The sequence below is a fragment of the Trichoderma virens genome, assembly GCF_000170995.1.
Source record: "Trichoderma virens Gv29-8 chromosome Unknown TRIVIscaffold_79, whole genome shotgun sequence".
Classification (NCBI taxonomy): Eukaryota; Fungi; Ascomycota; class Sordariomycetes; order Hypocreales; family Hypocreaceae; genus Trichoderma; species Trichoderma virens.
The window spans coordinates 359,738-378,016 of record NW_014013670.1 but is presented as its reverse complement, the minus strand read 5'-3'; the positions used below and the strand labels follow the sequence as shown (position 1 = coordinate 378,016).

Below are 18,279 nucleotides of genomic sequence, written 5' to 3'. Positions count from 1 at the left end.
TTACTACTAGTGGCAGTATCTTTTGTGCGCTTCTTCTGCCACTTGCCCAACAGCTGATAGACAGATGCCGTAGATGATAGGTGATAGGCAGGATGGCAGGTTTCCGCGGGCGATGCCAGAGCAGGATGGAGAGAAAGAAACAGGAAATCGAGCGAAGAATTAATAATACGACATGGAATCACAGCAGAAACGACACTTGTTGATTAATTTGATAGGTAATAAATTATTGAAATGTAATAAAATGAAAAATATGTGATGAATAAAAGAAAAAAAGGAAAAAATGACCGGCGGCGGGTACCTCGTCCGGGTACTGGATTTTCGAAAGGCGCTGCTGAGTCTCTCCCCTCCAGCGACTATGCCGTTGCAAAAAGGGATAATGCCGAGCGCTGAGTTGGGCAAAGGCCCCTAAGCGATAGCCTAATGTCGTATCCCTCGTAGTGCAGCAGCGCTCCAGCTCCAGCACAGCCTATCGGTTTAGGTTGGGCGCGGCAATCTAACGGGTTTTGGGTCTTTCTTTGCGCATTAATTGCCATTTTTTTTTGTCTTCTGGGCCTCCTTGTCTGCAATCAATTGGAGCCACCAATTAGTCATTTGCCTAGCACTAACTACTAACTAGCAAAACATAGGCAAATAGAAATAGAGACGGGCGATTGTTGTCCTATTTGGGCAATAGTCGTTCCCGGCAGCGCCGCGGATTTACGACGTCCACATGGGCGCTGCATTTCCGAAGCCATCGATGGAGAAGGGGGGGGGGAAACAAAAGCTTCTTTTCTAGCACCCCTGCTATAATACTCGTAGCACAGCACAGTATATACATTCACCGTTGAAGGAAGAGAGCAGAGAAACAAAGGCAAAAAAGAAAGAAAAGAAAAAGCATAAGATAAAAACATCAATAAGCGCAAGGCTAAAAATGAAAAGAGACCCTTTGTCAGCGAATCAGCATTCACACCGCTGCGTTTATTTGCCTCTTGTCGTCACTCGGTGAACTAATTAATAAATAAAAAATGAGACAAATAAGAAAAAGAATACGCCTGCGGACAAACATCCGCAATTGCTTACGAGAGGCGATACGACGACTGCGGCTGGAGCTAGACACAAAGCCAAGGAGCTGACGATATTGCTGTGCCGCCACGCGCTTCAATTGGCTCTCCTCTCGATACAGACACCACGCCAATGCTACTGCTTTCGTCCGTTTCCGTATCTGCTTCGTCCGTCGTCTTTCCTAGCACTGCTCCAGCTTCTCTTCTGTGTGGTCGAGATTCTCCCGTCCCAGTGGATATACGAGATGCCCAATGCCCAATCCCCAGGAATCCTTCACGCAACGTAACCCACCTACCTTAGTATAATACGAGCAGGATACTATCCCTCACAGCCGTCGAATAACACGCAACACGGTACTGTAGCACCAAGGTGGCACCAACAGCTCTCGCAGGATTTGCCGAGTCATTCGACTCTTCAACGAAATTGCCTTTTCATGTGCCGCCGTTGGCCGCCCGCCGCTCGTTGTCCGCTCGTTGTCCGCCCCTCTCCTCTCCTCTGCTTCTCTCACACTGACTCTCGCTCTTCGCCCTTCACTAATACTCACTTAGTACTTTCTCCATCACTCTCCTTCTAATAGTACGCTGCCTAATCGGACAAATAATAGACAAAACATAAAACCCGCTTCTATACTACATACTGTAATTCCCCCCCATCTCTATCCGGACCAATGCGCGTCCCGCACCCGCTGATCCCTGTCCCCCAGCCAATAATCCCGGACCAACTCGGTCTCGAGCTAATAACACGACCGTCTCGCCTCTCCTCCATGCCGTAGTTTGCTTCTTTCCTGCTATCGTCCATGCTTCTCAACGCCCTTTGACACTTCTAAGCGGATCCCGCCCCCTTCCGCAAACTACACTCAAGTTTGCAAACTCTCCCCCTCCCCTGCTTGCAGCTTTGCACCTCCGTCATGGCAGTTGGCACACATATGGGCCGGAAGCTTCAACTGCCTGGGCGCTCACAGAAGACACTCATTCAGACTCAGAACTTGCTTTCGAGGCTGGGGATCGTCGCTGTTCCTCATGCAGTTTAGCCAAGGCGATGCATACGCTTAATCCAACGCGGTCCAACGAAACCCTTGAAAGCTTGTCAGACTTGCATTCCGTTCTCGTTTTTTTTTCTCCCTATCGGCAGCTATTTTCCTCTTTGAGCCTTACGGCTATCGCCCTTGTCGTCTATCCGATGCCCCTCTTACGTAGTTGTTTGTCATGGGCTGAGTGGTTGGTTTTATTTTTGTTCATCCCCAACTTGCCTTACAGTAGTATACTTTATTTTCCGGACGGCCACAGAGGAAAATGCGAGCAACGTTGATACGAGCCTGCTGCAGCATAGTATCCGTCTATACTTTCGTACGACTATGTACTGTACAGTACGTACATGCAGGACGGGGTAATAACTAACAGACCCCTGTTTTTCCTTGTCGTCGTTGGACCTTTAATACACCCTTTCACGTCCCCCTTGTCCAAAACGCCATCGTGTCTATACTAGTGCCAAAACCCCAAGTCCGGAATCTTGTAATCTAGTCCAACCGGACTTTCTTGGCCTTCAGCCCTCTCGACTTTCACGTGCACAGCCACATGAAGCAACCTTTCCGAATTCTCTCTCTCTCACTCTCATCTCGTCTAACTTCTTCTCCTCTCGCGCCAGGGTTCCCTCCCATGAGTAATGCCACGACGCTAAAGCTATTCAAGCTCCACGCCAGCAAAAGCCCGCAACCGATTCCACTTCACTTCGGGGAGATCTAAACGCGCTGTTACCTTCCTCTGCGTCTGTTCGGGGTGGGTTCCGATCCCTGTCGCCTCCGGTCCCTGGACAACATCCAAGTCCGGCGCAGTTTTATCGTTTTTTTTTTCACACTCTTTTCTTCCTTTTTTCCTTTTTGATAGCCTTCTTCGCTTAGTTCTGGAACAAATCGAGCAAGGGGGCATACCAGCTTGGTGATTGGACGATAGGATAGTGAGTTTAGATTACTCAACATGATACAAGGCCAATCTTGGCGAAGCGAGGGGACACAAAAGAGTTAAGCCATGGCAGCGAGCACTCGTATCATCAATGTGCCGAGACATACTCGTACGGAGCACTCTCTGTTAGACTGGCCTGATCTATTCATCGCTCCATTCACGCCTTGTCAGCAAAAGCTTAAATCGTCCTTGCATGTTGACATCATCATAGGACACGCCAACGACTGGCTAGCACCTCTTGGCTGTTTGCTGTTGCGTACCAAAATCTCCCGGCAGATGGCCATGAGAAACAAAAACCCCAGCCTAAGGAAAGCCACGGGGAAGTAAATCAAAGCAAGGGGTGGGAAGACAGAGACATGCCCACCTGGTCGCTTTTCGCTGCCTTCGCTTAACTAGTTGCAACAGCTGGCAAAAACCAAAAGAGCAGAGGGAAAAAAAGAGTCAATCTTGATCATCGACCAATTACCAAATCGCCGAGTTCACGCTGCGTCGCCATGACTCAATGCCGAGAAGGGCAATATTATCAATCATGGGCTTCTTCCGCCTTGTCGGAAATCCTTCTCCACACGCCCAGACTCGCGTCTTTAGAGGCCCCCACATAAGACCAAGCCTGCATCTCATCCATAACGTTCACTGCCTTACGGAGCACAGGTCTTTTGCTTCTCAAGAGTACTTGCTGTACTCAGCGCACTGTACCTGTAACCCTGTCGAGGCACGGCCAGCCCCCCTCTCCTTCGCGACTATTACCTCGTACATGACACTACCATCATTGCCCCGAGTGAGTATAGGCTGTCAGACATGAAGCTTGCCAAACTATCCTCGATGCCTACCAGCCATAATAGTCCCACAAGCCGGAACCAACAAGGCGGCGCCACAAGATGCTCTAGAACATGGACTAATCAGCTGCCCTCTTTCTCCATGGGCGCCTCATGGATTAAGCATGTCCTTGCGGCAGATGACGCTTGTATCATGTCGTGAAAAGCAAAGACGGCATTCGCTCCATGCAACCCAAGACTCGTGCGGCGTTCGGCAGGCTCCTCTGGTCTGGGGCACTCCATTCTATGCAGATTGAATGCTGATCCAAGTACTACTAATCCTCCTGCGGTTCAGTTAAGGAAATTACTGGGGGGGGCATGCATTGGACATCCTTCCCCGCCCCTCGAAACAACAAGCTTCTCTTGATGCCGTATACGTGTCTACCTATTATCCCTTGAGGTCGCAGAAAAGCCGCTTATTTGGTTCCTCTTTCTCTCTCATTTGCACCTGACACTTTCTTCTTATTCCCCACAATAAGCCCAGTCATTATTTGTCTCTGCAGGCGGAAATCATGGCATCGCAATAGAGCCATCTTCGCGAAGTGCGCTTCGGAGAAGGCACTTTGTCGGAGAACTGCTGTTGGTTTATACTCCGCTCTCCGTAGGCGAAGCTACGTATTATGTACTCCGTCCGTGTACATACTGTAGCCTCGTACGAGAAATACGACAACCCCTGCCTGTTCTACCGTGTGTACATTGGAGTATGCCTTAGGTACAAGTAGAGTTACGGCCCGGGCTTTTGTGTTGTCAGATTTTGGTTTAATGTTCCCAAGAAGGTTAAAAAAACACAATTTCGGAAATATGAGGGAAAAGAGGACAACGGGCTTTTCCATAGTCCCAACTTCAAGGCAAACAGCCAGAAGACTGAATAAACCAGCGTGCAATAAACAAGCATTCTGCCTATTCTACAGGTATACAAAACGTGGACAATACGAGGCCCCAGACAAAGTATACCGCGGTCCAATGATGACTATGGAGGTGGTCTTGCACATTACAAAATGTAACCTATCACTTATATAGCCTCGGCCCGCCCTACGGTAATATAACATGGAATCAAGCTTAGCAGAATAAAAACGAGGCACAGCCAGATACAGAGACTCCATCGCAGTTCGGGGATCTAGCCTCATTCTCCGTTAGTCCCCTACACCAGGCCGCATTATTCAATCTTTCCACATGCATTTCATTCTACCGGCAGCGGCAGGGTGGGAGGAGACATGGAAAGATGACACCCTATATTGGAAATCAAGCGAGAAAAAGGAGCCCACTCCTTGTTTACTTTGGGCCAGCAACAATCTACTTGGTACTAAGCAACATAGCACTGCGGCCTTATTCGGGTAGGTAGGTTACAGGCCTTGTATGTGCTTTGTACTGTTCAGTTCCCGGAAAGGGAACCCTAGTCAACAAGCATCTATCGACGAGGCCCGATTCTGTGTGCAAAAAACGTGTATATCCGGTTATGTATCTACATGCAGCCCATTATCAATTCTGTCCAGATTCATCCAAAAGCGGAAACCGGCAGTTGTCACCAAAAGAACAGAAAGTTCCCGACATAATGACAATCGAATCAAGCAAAATAAAATAAACTGAAAACAATAATAATAGTGAATTAAAAAATAAAAAATAACAGAAAGTAAAACCAAGCGTTTTTTGCAGCGGCAGTTTCGAGCTTTACCCAGAAAAGTACACTTGCAGGTAAAAGAGACTGAGAAAAAAAAAAAGCGGCTGCTCAGCGGGCGATAGACATCCGGACCCCCCTTAATAACGCCAAACCAGGCATTACAAAGCACCCTGCCTAAGCCAAACCACTGCTTCTTTTTTTATTTTCCATTCAACTAGAGGGCCACACGCTCTTTTGGGTAAAACGATACGATGTAACTTATCTCGTGGCCGTGGGGGTGGTGGGCGTGTGTGAATGTATGCTTGTGTCTTGTCTTGTTGGCAGAGAGAGAGAGAGAAGAGGCATGTTTGCTTATATTCCGTATTACCCATTTGCCCTTTTGTCTCCGTGCTTGTTATCCGAGCCGCGTCTTTTTTACCCTTCTTGGGAATTCTCTTCTCCGACGAGTCATTCCCGTGGCTTACTTTCTGCCTCTGTTGTTGTAAAGTAACATGTCATGGATATGGAGCCCAGAGTTGGGGCAAATCTTGATTCAAGGAAACCCCTCCCGTAGATACACAAAACTGTAAGACTGAGTTTTCGTTAACTCGCCCCCGTAAGATGGGGCTTAAGCAGAGTGTCGACAATGCAAACCAGGGGGCCGCGGCTCTCGCCCTCACCAAGACAACAACAAATAATCTATTGTTATCCGATCTATCTCGAGATACAAAAGTTCTATCCTCTCCGCCGGCGATCTCAACGACTTCGTATCCCCCAGAGTCCCCTGCATCAAGCCCATCGAGACCCTCCCGGCCGCAAGTCAGCAGTCTGCCAACGAAAACGAAGTCATTCTTGATGGCCAGCACCGAGCATAGGAAGCTAGGCATAAGTATCGAGTAAAGAAAAAATCACTCATTTTTGTGTCCTTTTCATGTGTATCATTAGAAAGAAACTAGCTCGTGTCCGTTTATTTTCATTGCCGAGCCGGGGGGAAGGGGGGGCCTTGGCGAAGAAGGGATGACGATGACGAGTCTTGGATGATGGGCTTGGCAACTCTCCGGCCGCCCGCGGCCCTTCTTTTGTCATTGATACTTTTCGTTTTTGTGGCTTGTAAGCCTGCATGTGCAGACGACATGTGAGCCATTTCCCCCTTTTTCGAGGTGGCGACTTGCATGAGGCCGGTTGATGATTCCGGGGTTATACGAGTTACCGTAAGTTGAAAGGTGGCACGAAGATTGGGCATTGGGGCGTGCCACGTTGCAAAAGAGACGGAAAGAAAGGATGGTGAGATGGTGCGTGTTGAGTTTGTTCGAATTACGAAGTAGGGGCAAGTCCCCTGTGCTACGGCTGGTTGCGTTACGTTACCTCCTTTCCCTCGAGTTAAGGAGCGCGAGAAGGCCCATAGTAGGCTGTTGACATTTCAAAATAGAGTCGAATATAGAAGAGAAAAAGAAAAGAAGAAAAGTGGATAACCAATTAACCATTCCATTCATCAATACTGTTGAGAGAAAGGACTTAGTTGTGGACACCCAGCGACAACTCCTCTGTAAAGTGGGTTGTCAGTTTCTTTGAAGGAGCCAGTTGACAAGTCATCGTTCAAGATAGAATTCTTTACAACAACCTACAACACAGAATACACTATAACCAGTATAACCAGCTCCATCCAGAGGTTATAGTATTCAAGAGGTATACTATACAAGCACAACTTTCCTTGACAACTCCCATTGGCGAACTCTACACCCAGACACAAAACAGCCATCCCATTTCTCTAACCCCGACAACTACACAACAAAACTAACAGTCTGTCAACTCTATCCAAGGCATCGAAACCAGTCGAAACTATAACCATCTTCCACAGCCGCAAGAACATAACCTCTCTCGAATTCAAAATCAAACCGCACTCTCCAACACCCAAGCTTTTTCAATTGCCAACTCAACTCAAATCATCAACAATCAAAGACAACCCACAACACCCCCGTCAACAATAACCCCCGTCAATGACAGACAACTCACCGTCAGAAGATAACCCGCTCGTCCAAAATATCCACCGCAAAAGATAAACCCGCCCACCTACGAGAAAAAAAAACCGGCTCCCGAAAGAGAAAAAGAAAAGAGAAAAAAAGATAACCCGCCAAGAAACCAGTTGTCATTCGGGCCGCACTCTTCCGGCTCAACGTGAACTGCCCATGCGTTCGACTGATGGATGACTTGTCCAACTCAACTCGCGGAACTCGCACGTAAGACTTGCAGGGATTACATGCAACTATAATTGTTCTCCATTACAATAGCATTAGCAACGACACGCCTCTACACCTCCCTCGTCCAGTTTACCGCCCAGCCAGCCTAAGATCCACGCTGAGAATCCAGTCTGTTAATAGACAAGGTTGTGTACTGCGGCTTTTATTGATATACGAATATATATATGTGTATATATATGGTACCTAAACACAAGGTATCTACTGAAAACATCTCCCGCTCTACCCAAGCCCACGTATTAAAGTACACTCATCTCACAGACGGCCCATCAACAGCCCGTCAGGAATCACTCCCTCGTCAAAACGCCGTGCCATGTCAAGTCCCAAAGAAAAGAATAGAAACGAAGAAAAAAAGAGCCATAAAAGCGTAAAACCCTATCCAAGATATCGGACGGGGGAACAGGTGATTTCTCGACGTGAGATTCACCAGCCCCATTAAAGCGTTCGTTCGTAAAAGTAAACTAGAAAAAAATCTCAAATCAAACACGCCTTTTGAAGAGCTGCAACGAATTTAGTGCCGAGATGAGTAGCGGTTCGTCGGCGAATAAGGCATGTCGTAGCCACTGGATTGAGCATAAGGATCATCGGCATAGGCAGTGCCACGGCGGTCATCTTCGCCGAGGAGCTCCTTGACTTCCCAGTTGTTCATGCGAGTGCCGACAGAAAACTCGAGATCTTCCTTGGTGATGGAGTCCCAGTACTGAGAAGAAAGAGGGTGTTAGCAACATGATATATCAAACATACATGGGCTCTTAAAGCCCCAACATGTCTTCTTACCTTGTAGACCATCATGACGGCCAGCAGATTGCACACCGTGGCAAAGAACAGGCCGTCCAAGTAGTGGCTCACGGCAACGCAAATCTTTGCGCTGAAAGCATAGAGGATAACCTGGCCGGCAACGAAGAAGAAGATGCCAAAGGCGATATCGCCCAGCGGCCACCTATCCTGCAGCGTTCTAACGACAAGCAGGATCTGCATACCGACATAGACAAAGAGCTCAATGGCGTTGAGCAGGTACAGTACGACAAACAGGCCAATAGTGTTGGTCGGACCGATGCCAGCCCATCCCTTAAAGGTTGCCAGCGAGACGAGGAAAGAAATGGCAAAAGCAACCACCGAGCAGAGCCACATCATCCACACCGACAGCGGCGTGCCGTCCTCGTACAGCTGGAAGCCCACGAATCCATTGACCAGCAAACACGTCACAACAGCGCTGGTCAGGCCATTCTGCACGCTCGAAAAGTAAGGAAACGGCCCGCTGCCAGCAGGCACAACACCAGCATCAACGACGAGCGAGATGAAGGTGAGCAGCATGTAGAGGTAGAAAAAGGTCAGAATCTCCTTGCGGCCGACGGCGGTGAACTTGGAGCGGACGTGCAGGATCATGATGACGGTCATGATGAGGGCGCCAATGTGGGCAAAGGACGCGGCGCCCTCGAAGATGATTGTGTTGGCCACCTCGATGTTGCGCGCGTAGCAGCTGGGCTCGATGCCGACGCGGCCAGACGACGACAGGACGGGGCCGACCGAGGCGCACAGCGGCAGCGGCGTGTGCTCGCAGATGGACGTGAAGTCGCCAAAGTCGGACATGGCGGCGGTGTGTTTTGGGCGATTCGTGCGGATGCGGATGCTCTTCGTTGAGGCTATCGTCGGTGTTGATGTTGTCGCAGATGTTGTTCGTTGTCGATGACGGTATCGCAAGCGCGCGCGCGGAAATAAACAAGCAACGAGTGAGCGCCGTTTAATGCTCAGCAACAACCTCCTATCGCCCGTCGTTTCCAGCTATCCTCAAGGCGCAGTCGCAGTCACCTCTCAATGCGACAACTACTCCCAGCCAACAATCAACAAACAAAAAACAAATATGCCACTTCTCCGAATCCCTCCCCCACGAAATTAAACGAGCGTCGGGAAAAACGATTGACCGGGGGAAGAAAACAAAAAAGGAAAAAAAAAGAAACAAGAAACGAAATCGCTTCTCCTGTGCGAATCCCTCAAGAGCGGTGTCGATTCTGTTTTCCTCGGTTCGATGGGGGTTCTGGTGTTGGCGAGATTCTGGATACGAGGCCGTTTGAGGAGGAGTTGGGAGGCGCAAGAGGGAAGAAGGGCGCAAAAAACGAGAAGTTCGGGGGGGGAATTATGGGGGACCCACTAAGAGGGAAGGTGACTTGCGTGAATACGGGGAGACGGTCATCTTTGCAAAGTATCTTTTTTGTATCAGTTGGAATACGAGACAGTCAATGCAAGAGAGGATACAATAAGTGTATATGTGTATATGTGTATATCTACAGAAAAGAAGAAAGAAAAGAAAAGAAAAGAAACTAGCAACATATTACTTAGTACATCCAAAGACGGAGAGCAGATCTGACTCGATGCAGGCCCATCGAATGCATGTTGTGCATGTCTCCATTAAATACTTCCCTTGATGCTATTCTATTCTGTCCGCACAGTGGAGACGCCAGTCAGATCACCAAGGAAACAAACCATTGGATGATGCCTATTGGACTACCTCTATACATATATGCAGGTGCTCATAAATATCAGCAGTCCTCCTATACACAACATCAAAGCACAAAACAAATCGGCATATACTTTAGCCAAAGCTCCCTCCGTCGTGTCAGATTATAATACCGGTTCACCCTCGCAAATGAGACATCACGCAGACACATCACATACCCTGCAGTAGTAGTACCAACATTGATGTTGCACATCTTCACTCTCTCCCTATTCAATGCAACGCCTTGGAATGAAACAAAAGGTTTCACATGCCCTTTTTCACCCAGCCAACAAACGTCTACCTCTTCATCCCACGTAATCTCACGGTTTTAACCCCTGATACCAACGCACATGCAATATCTATAGCAAGTATAGGCAATAATCACAGCTACTAACCTACCCGTCACCAACACGCACACAAATCCATCACATCACATCACCCAAAGCAACACATTGCACAAAAACGGACACTCGGCATCGTAAAGACAATGGCCCGCAAGCCACCACCATCTCATTCACATTATTCATTCCGCCCATCTAAAGCATTGCCAGAAAACAACACTCCGTGCGCATCTATAAAAACCACCCCATTCACTCCCAAGATGCCCAAATAGAGAAAAAGTTGAACGATAAAATCATAAACCAGGCAACATCGTAATGCCCGCTCTTGTTTCCCCACGCCTAAGCCGTGGTAGTAGGTATCTTGAATAAAACAACCGAAAAAAAAAAAAAAACAATTAAAAAAAGGGGGAAGGCTAAAATTGACTGTGTGTGAATACACACAACCGCCACAAAATCAGATGGCGTCCCGTTCCCATTCCAACCATCCTCGGGCCAACCGTTGCCATGTCATTCCCCTCTCCCTGTAACCATGCCCGATGCTCCTTCATGCATATTAATGAATAAAATAGCTTGATTAAAGAAAAACATGAAATGGAATAAGAGGATGAAAAAAAAGGGGGGGCGTAAAAGGCATAAACCACAAATGGAATCAACTCCAGATGAATGCTTCTGGAGAGATGTGACAGGCGTTTCCCCCCATACCTCTTCGATCAGTGTACCATTTCTTCGTTTGTTGGACGGAGTCATAAAAGCCGTCCAAAGCCCAATCCCTAATCCCTGTGCCATTTCCCTAAACCAACGCCCCAAACCATGCAAATTCATGTGCTGCATCTTGACGATGAGCAAAAGTTTAAAAACCCACGAGTAAAGGTAAAAAGAGCAAGAAAAAAAAAGAAAAAAAGCAAAAGCAAAGCAAATAGCAAACACTAGAAATACAGCTGTTGACAACTTCCAAAAGAAAAAAAAATAATACAAGGATGCTAAGACACCCTGACGAGCAGAAATGTCTTGGACCATCCTGCTCATGGAGCAAAAGTAGTGCAGATGTGCTTCCCATCCGCTGACCAACCGCCGCAAAGGGAACATTGCAACCACGCCTAGGGTGCATATGGTCCTTGAGCGGCGTGTTGCGAGAGGGACTGCTGGCCCCTGTTGTACACTATAAACTCGGGCACCACTCCCGTGCGCAAATCGTTTCGCCGACCAAGAGGCTGGTAATGCATGTGTGTGGGCGGGACGGGGACCGCGAGGTGATACTGATCCAGCGATGCCGACGGCGGCGGGTAGAGTAGCCTGTTGACGTGGCGGATGGGCTTGTAGGGGCTGGCCCGCTGCTGCAGGTAGACGCTGGGCGAGTGCGAGATGGGCGTCAGGGCAATGGGCGTATGCACTCCCGAGGCGGCTCCAAACAGAGGCTCAGCCATTGGCGACGACGTATACGCAGAGGCGAGGCTGGCCGGGGTGTGCTGGTGCTTGCTGGGCGTGGCGTAGGACATGGGCGGCGCGCTGGGGAATCCGGCGGCGGGGACACTGGCAGTTGAAGCCGGGATGGTGGGTGGGTGGTAGGCTTCGTAGGGGACGGACGCAGCCGGTGGTTGCTGGTATGGCTGGTAGACGCTGGACATGGCACGCAAGCCGGTCTGCAGAGGCGGCAGAGAGACCATGTTCTGGTTAGCGTAGGGCGACTGGGGTGTATATCCAACCGCCATCGGTGAAGTCGTCGTCGCCGTCGTCGATGCCGCCGCTGGTGTTGGGAAAGCAACCGCCTGGGAGACGTGAGGCTGCGTGACAATGGTGAGATGCGGCACGGGAAGCCTGCCCGACTCAGGGACGGTCTTGGGCCAGGGCACCGCGGCCATTGGAGCTCGGCGCATGATTCGTTTGGCTGGATGGTCGATGGGTTCCACGTCGGGGCTGCGCTTTCGACAAACGGGCAGAGTCATCGACGGCCTGGCAGCCAGGGGCGAGACGGGGTTGGCGTGGTACATGGCCCAGTTCTGAGCGTGCCTCGAAACAGGGGGCGAGTATGTCGATACGGCGGAAGCGAATGCGTCGGCGGCTGGCAGCGTCGTCGTGGTCGGCGAGACGAGGGGAGAGTGGAAGCTCCTGGAAGAGGGAGAGGCAGCAAGCAGCGGCGATGCTGGAACTCGGAGCGCCTGCTCGTAGTAGTCACGGAAGCACGCCAGCTTGGTCAGCCAGTCCTCCCACTCGTCCTTGGAGGCAAGGAGGTTGTATCGCATGTTGCTGAGAAACTCGACTTCCATGACGTGAATCTCGCCGACGCTGAAGCACGAGACCTCGGCCCACGTCTTGTTGGTGTAGGTGTTGTCGTCGAGGACTGTGGCGGTAGGTTGTTAGCTGTTTGTTTGCTTGCTTGCTTTAGGAGGACATGGAGAGAGAGAGAAAAGCCTTACATTTGTTGCCAAGCATGAGGGCCACCGTGAGCAATCGATACTCACTGCCCTCTCGCCCCTTGATCTGCGGCGTCGACAGCTTGAGTCTGTAGATGAAGAGCAGCGCAAGCAGAATCACGTTCTGTGTAACCTGGGTCGTCGACAGCACGTTGTATACCCATTTGCGAAATTGCTCGTTTGGCTTGGCCAGCTCGGCCAGTCGAGTGGTGAGCATGTTTGGCCGTGATCGAATGGCCTCTGCCTTTTTGAGGTGGTCAATGGATTCGAACCAAAAGAGGCACGTCATCTGGTGGAAAGTTAAGTCAGCCTTTAGAGCCTACAAGTAGATGGATACAAAAGCTAAAGGAGAGGCGGCAGAGCTCGGCAAGTGCCTGGAATTGCTGGTCTCGACGCACCTGTGCTGCAAAATCTGCCAAGCTGCCGCCGTTGGAGCTGATGCATCTGGGGATCTGGAGGCTGTGGTAGATCAAGGTCTCGGGGCTCCTTCGCGATGATATGGCATCCTTGGCAGAGACCGACGAGGCAGGCGTCGCCGATTTCGTAGACCGGTCTGAGGGAGTGCCATGAAGCGTGCCATTGCGTGACTGCGAGGAGGGAACCTGGGCGGTTTGGTTCTGCTGGACGGGATATCGGTAGTACTGCGCAGTGGCATTCCTGGCTTCGTGGGAACCAACGGCTGCTGCAGTTGAGGCCCTGGGGTGGGCAATTGACGAGGCGTAGGGTCGCAGAGCGTGGCTGTCGTATGCAGCCGGCGCCTGCTGGTAGGTGGTGCTCATCTCGTCGACTGGAGGCGTCCTCAAGCCGGGGTGATGTCGAGGCTGGTGGTGATACTGCTGGTGCTGCTGGTGCTGCTGCGGATGGCGATGCGCAACGTTGTGGGAGAAGGAGAGCAGCTTGGACAGGTGAGGGAGTCGTCGAGAGTCGAAGGAGATTGACGGTGACAAGGGCAGCTGAACAAGATGCGACGTCGAGGGCGCAGCCTTGACAGACATGGGGAGCACCTATGATGAGGTGAAGGGCTTTTGAAGGTGGTGAGATTTGGCTGGCGGCAGTGAACAAGCGTCACGTACTCGGTATGTCGGGCGGGGAAAAGGAACGGCGAAGAAGAAGAAGGAGAAAAAAGGAAGACAACAAGAGAAAAAGCCCTCACGGAAGGCCTCTGCGTCTGACGTCTGAGATGAAGGATTGTGGGATTGGGGAAAGAGGTCGAGGTGAGGCCAAGATGAAAAGGTGGACAAGTCCAGAGTTAAGTCATGTAAGTACGTACATGCAGCAACGAGGTTCGATCTGGGTGTAAGTGAGCAAGTGAGGAGGGTGTGGGTACAAAGTATTGGCTGCAGGCGCGGCCAGCCGGCAAGTACAGGTACACGGCGCTGGACGGACCCCGGATTTATTTTGGTGGTGCGCTAGCGGTGGCTTTTGCTCAGAGTCTGTGGTCTCGCAAGCTTCTTTAGCATGAAAAAGGCAATCAAGGCACTGGCACTAGACGAAGCCGGACCAGGCAAGGAACGCTTGCTGACATGCATCCCTAGCAGCCAGCGCGGAGCCATGGCCGGCACAACTGAGAGGGCCGCTGTGCTGGTGCTGTGCTGGGCTGGGCTGGGCTGGGAAGAGGAACGAGTTTTGGGCTGGTGGATGGAAATGAGAAGGGGGGGGAGGGGTGTGAGAGTGAGTGAGTGAGTGAGTGAGTGTTGTTTTTTTCTTTTAACTTTCGCCAGGAGAGGTAAATCGGTGCAGAAAAGGGAACACTTGGTCAAATGAGCGGTTTGATGAGAGCAAAACACAAGGAAACGCCAAAAGAGACGGTACATTGCATATTGAAACAAGAGCGCCGGAAGGGAGGGGCGAAGGCAAAGAAAGCCAAGGCAGGACGAGTTGAGCGCGTGGATGTAAACGGCAAAGTTTCGCTTTCGGCGGTCTTGTGCTAGAGGTAGCCGGGTGAAGTGAATCCAAGAACTCAACTGATTTTGATTTGCTCCATACGAAATGTACATACAACCGCTGGGGCTGTTTTTGTGGCTGCTGGCCCGAATTACTTCGCACGAGTACCAAGTACACAGCACTGTGAATGGAAGCTTGCTGCTGCTGCTGCTCCATCAGGCCCATGGCAATTGGCTCCAGCTGCTGCACTGGCACGCTCACGCGGTGCTGGTACCTGCGCTGGACGGTACCCACGCCGCGCAGGCATCACGCGGTGCGCGCCAGGTACCTCGGGGCCGTCGGTACATGCGGGCTTGGGTCCGGAGGCGCTACGAGTTGCTGCTAAGGTACTAAGGTAACGCTCTGGGGCCTGGAGCCCACTAGGAAAACGGAGCACAGTACATTCGCAGGGAGCGTCACCGAGGGCAAAAACAGTCTTGGGCTTGGGGGGCTTCCCCATGTTCTCTCTCATACGCAACGACCAACTGAATCTGTGCTTGGCCGAGACGGTGCTGGACTTGACTTGGCTTGTACTCGTACAGACAGGCAGGTACTATGTATACGAGTGGCGCTGCGGACACGACGCACGCATGAGACAGGCGCGATTACGGGGGAGGATACGAAGTCTGGTGGCAGCGTACCGATACAACCACTTGAAATCAATCAAATCACTTCCACTTGAGGCTGCCCCTGGGCCTGGGCAACTGGGCTTCAACCACCCACCAAGTCGCCCATCCATCCACCATCCACCCATTTGGAGCTCAAACGACGCTGGCCGGATCCCTGTCGGTGCGTCGAGATATTAATCTGTTGAGGATGGATGCCTCACCATCACGGCACAGGTGCATGCACAGGACAGGTACTCTCACTGCCAATACATGTATCCTTCCTGCGGCTCAGCTCGGCTCCAAAGTGGCAAAGGGCACAGCCAGCACGAGATCACTATTGATGGATTAGCTTAGTAGTACACTAGGTGCTAACACGAATGGCGAACAGTGAGTGACTCGTCGAATACTCGTACAGACAGCATGTCGCTTCCATTCAGTCATGTTCTGTTACCAAGTCCATGAATGAATGTACTTGTACTATGTACGTGCCGCCTCGGTACAGTAGCGCAGCTCCAGTCCGGGCGAGTACCTTTTTGCGGGGTTCTTCTGACTGGCTGCCAAACCTGCCGCCTGCACGGATTGGCATGTACTCGTACTGAGCCGCACTGCTGGCGGTTGCTCCAAGTACCTCTCATGGAGGTATCTACTCACTGTCGCTCTGGAGAACATTTGATCCATTTTCATGTACTCTACGTACTGTACGAGTACCCTCTGGCGCCTGCTGAGCTGGGAGGTCACGCCGACGGTGGCAGCAAGTCCCCTGCAGCAGACCAGACCAGGGACCATTTCAAGGGAATCCGCACCCCTTCCAGCGCTGCCTCTAGCGGGCGAGGAGCCACATCCCTGCTGGGCCCAGCTGACACAGCGCCTGGCACCGGAACACCCGCTCCATTTCGAGGCACCGCACTCAAACCATCGAGTTCATTTGATGTCAATTATCATCCCCTTCTTCATCTTTTCCTTTTCGCCGCAAAGGAGACAAAGAGGGGCCCTTTATTGGGGGGCGTTTTTAAGCCGGTTTTTAATGTTTTCTGGTCTCCAACTTTTTCTTGCCCTTGAAATGTCCTCCATCTTTAGTGGCACCCGCGCGAGACCCCCTGCAAGCCCAAGCCCACTCGCTGCGCGCTCAATATCGCAGAGCCGAACGTGTTCTGGTGCTAAACTGCTAACTGCCATGGATGGAATACGGACTTGACATGCTTCTGGAGACGTTTGGATGGAGCTTCAGATGCAAGGCGGCTAGTGCAGAGGCATGGGACAAAGGCGATACAGGTTTTGTCTCGGTGACGGCTGATTTCGATTGGCGTCGCTGTGACCGAGGTCATTCCATGATGCCGCGCCCGAAAAATAAGGAGACATGACGGCGTCTAGAATCAAAAAGAAAATAATAAACTCATAAACTAACGATAAAATAAAAATACTCATATGAAAGAAAGAGAGACAAAAAAAAAGGCGGCGTCGCCGGGGCTCATTTTTTGCCTCAAGCGTCATGAAAATCTACTCGTTGCCAATCTGCAAAGTTCAGCCTGCTAGTCCCCGAGCATTTTCACTTTTCCGGGCCTACTGTAAACTAACGCCTTAAGTGCCCAGTCGCCGCTTTTTCGATAGCACAGCACAGGCGGCGCGAAAAAAGATGCATCAGGTCCTGGATCCCCGGCTTGGCCCATTTTCATGTGCATGAGTACATAGTACGAGTACTTGCGGCAACGGGCAAGGGCCAGGCAGGCAGAGCAGAGCAGAGCAGAAACGAGGAGGGGAAAGAATAGGCATGAAAATGAAAGAAAAATATAATAATGATAATGATAATGATAATAATAAATAAAAAGGATCCATGTGCTGAAACTCCGTTAGCGAGGCATCTTGGAGCAGGTGAGGTGTCAACTGTGGCATCAAAAGGCATGTACACGATTGCGGGTGCTACTGGATTACAGCTGGACAGCAATTCATCATTCAGGTTGCACAGTCTGGCGAATACAGGTACTATGTACGTACCTAGGTAGTCCTCTTAGATGCTGTTGGCCCGAAGAAAAAGACACTCCAGCAAACATCATGGCCATCTGGTCTCGTCTCGTCTCGTAACTCCAGCTCCACTTGGAAATGGCCTCTCGCTAGGAACGGGCTCAGGTCGTGTTCCGCGCCTCCATCCGATGGCAAAAGGACCTGACGGATGACGAACGGCGCAAGCATTACGAGTAATCTGTCCATACTTATCCATGGCATCGTACAGCACAGCACAGCACTGTATAATATGAAAATGCCCTGTCAGGAAATGATGCCCGTCTTGATTTAGCTCCTTGCAAGCACCCATCGCGAAAAAAAAAAAAAAAAAAAAAAAAAAAAAAAAAAAGCTTCGTGGGCCACTTACAGCGACTCCACGGGCTTGGCTTGAATCACGAGGCTCTGACCGGTCCGTCAAAAAAAAGTCACTGTGCAGTACTTCGTACGGAGCAACAGGCAGGCTATGCGTGATGTGATACCCACTCGTCTGGATGACTTTTGAAATCGATCCCGATCCGCGTCAGCCAGCCCCTGCGTGGAGCGGATACAAAAGCATAGCGCCAGGGCTTGGTTGCTGATGACATGTACGAGGTAGCTGTAGCCTTGCATTCGTGTGAGAGAGTACTTTTGTCTTGTCTTCATTCCACGAAACAAGAACGCATTCGATTATACAAAACGCTTGTGCAGAGCACTACACTACCGTACGAGGAAACCTTCAAAGGCACGGCAAGCAGATACTACTACTTCGTGCTAATGCCTGGGCTAGCTGCCAACTCTTTCTCATATCTCAAGGTTAAGTGCTCGCATGCAACAACTGCTAGCTCAACACTGTTCCGAA

General features: G+C 50.6%; 2 protein-coding genes across 2 annotated transcripts; both read right to left on the bottom strand.

Moving 5' to 3' along the window:
* Positions 1-8,177: 8,177 nt before the first annotated feature.
* On the bottom strand, positions 8,178-9,256 carry TRIVIDRAFT_48923 (uncharacterized protein; the record flags this gene model as incomplete). Its single annotated transcript, XM_014099273.1, has 2 exons — positions 8,178-8,366; positions 8,444-9,256. 2 exons carry the CDS (start codon positions 9,254-9,256, stop codon positions 8,178-8,180), a joined length of 1,002 nt encoding a protein of 333 aa, XP_013954748.1.
* A 2,342-nt stretch (positions 9,257-11,598) lies between these two features.
* Positions 11,599-13,691, bottom strand: TRIVIDRAFT_49119 (uncharacterized protein; the record flags this gene model as incomplete). Its single annotated transcript, XM_014099272.1, has 3 exons — positions 11,599-12,839; positions 12,916-13,201; positions 13,311-13,691. The coding sequence occupies 3 exons, from the start codon at positions 13,689-13,691 to the stop codon at positions 11,599-11,601; spliced, it is 1,908 nt and encodes a 635-aa protein (XP_013954747.1).
* Between the last annotated feature and the right edge of the window lie 4,588 nt (positions 13,692-18,279).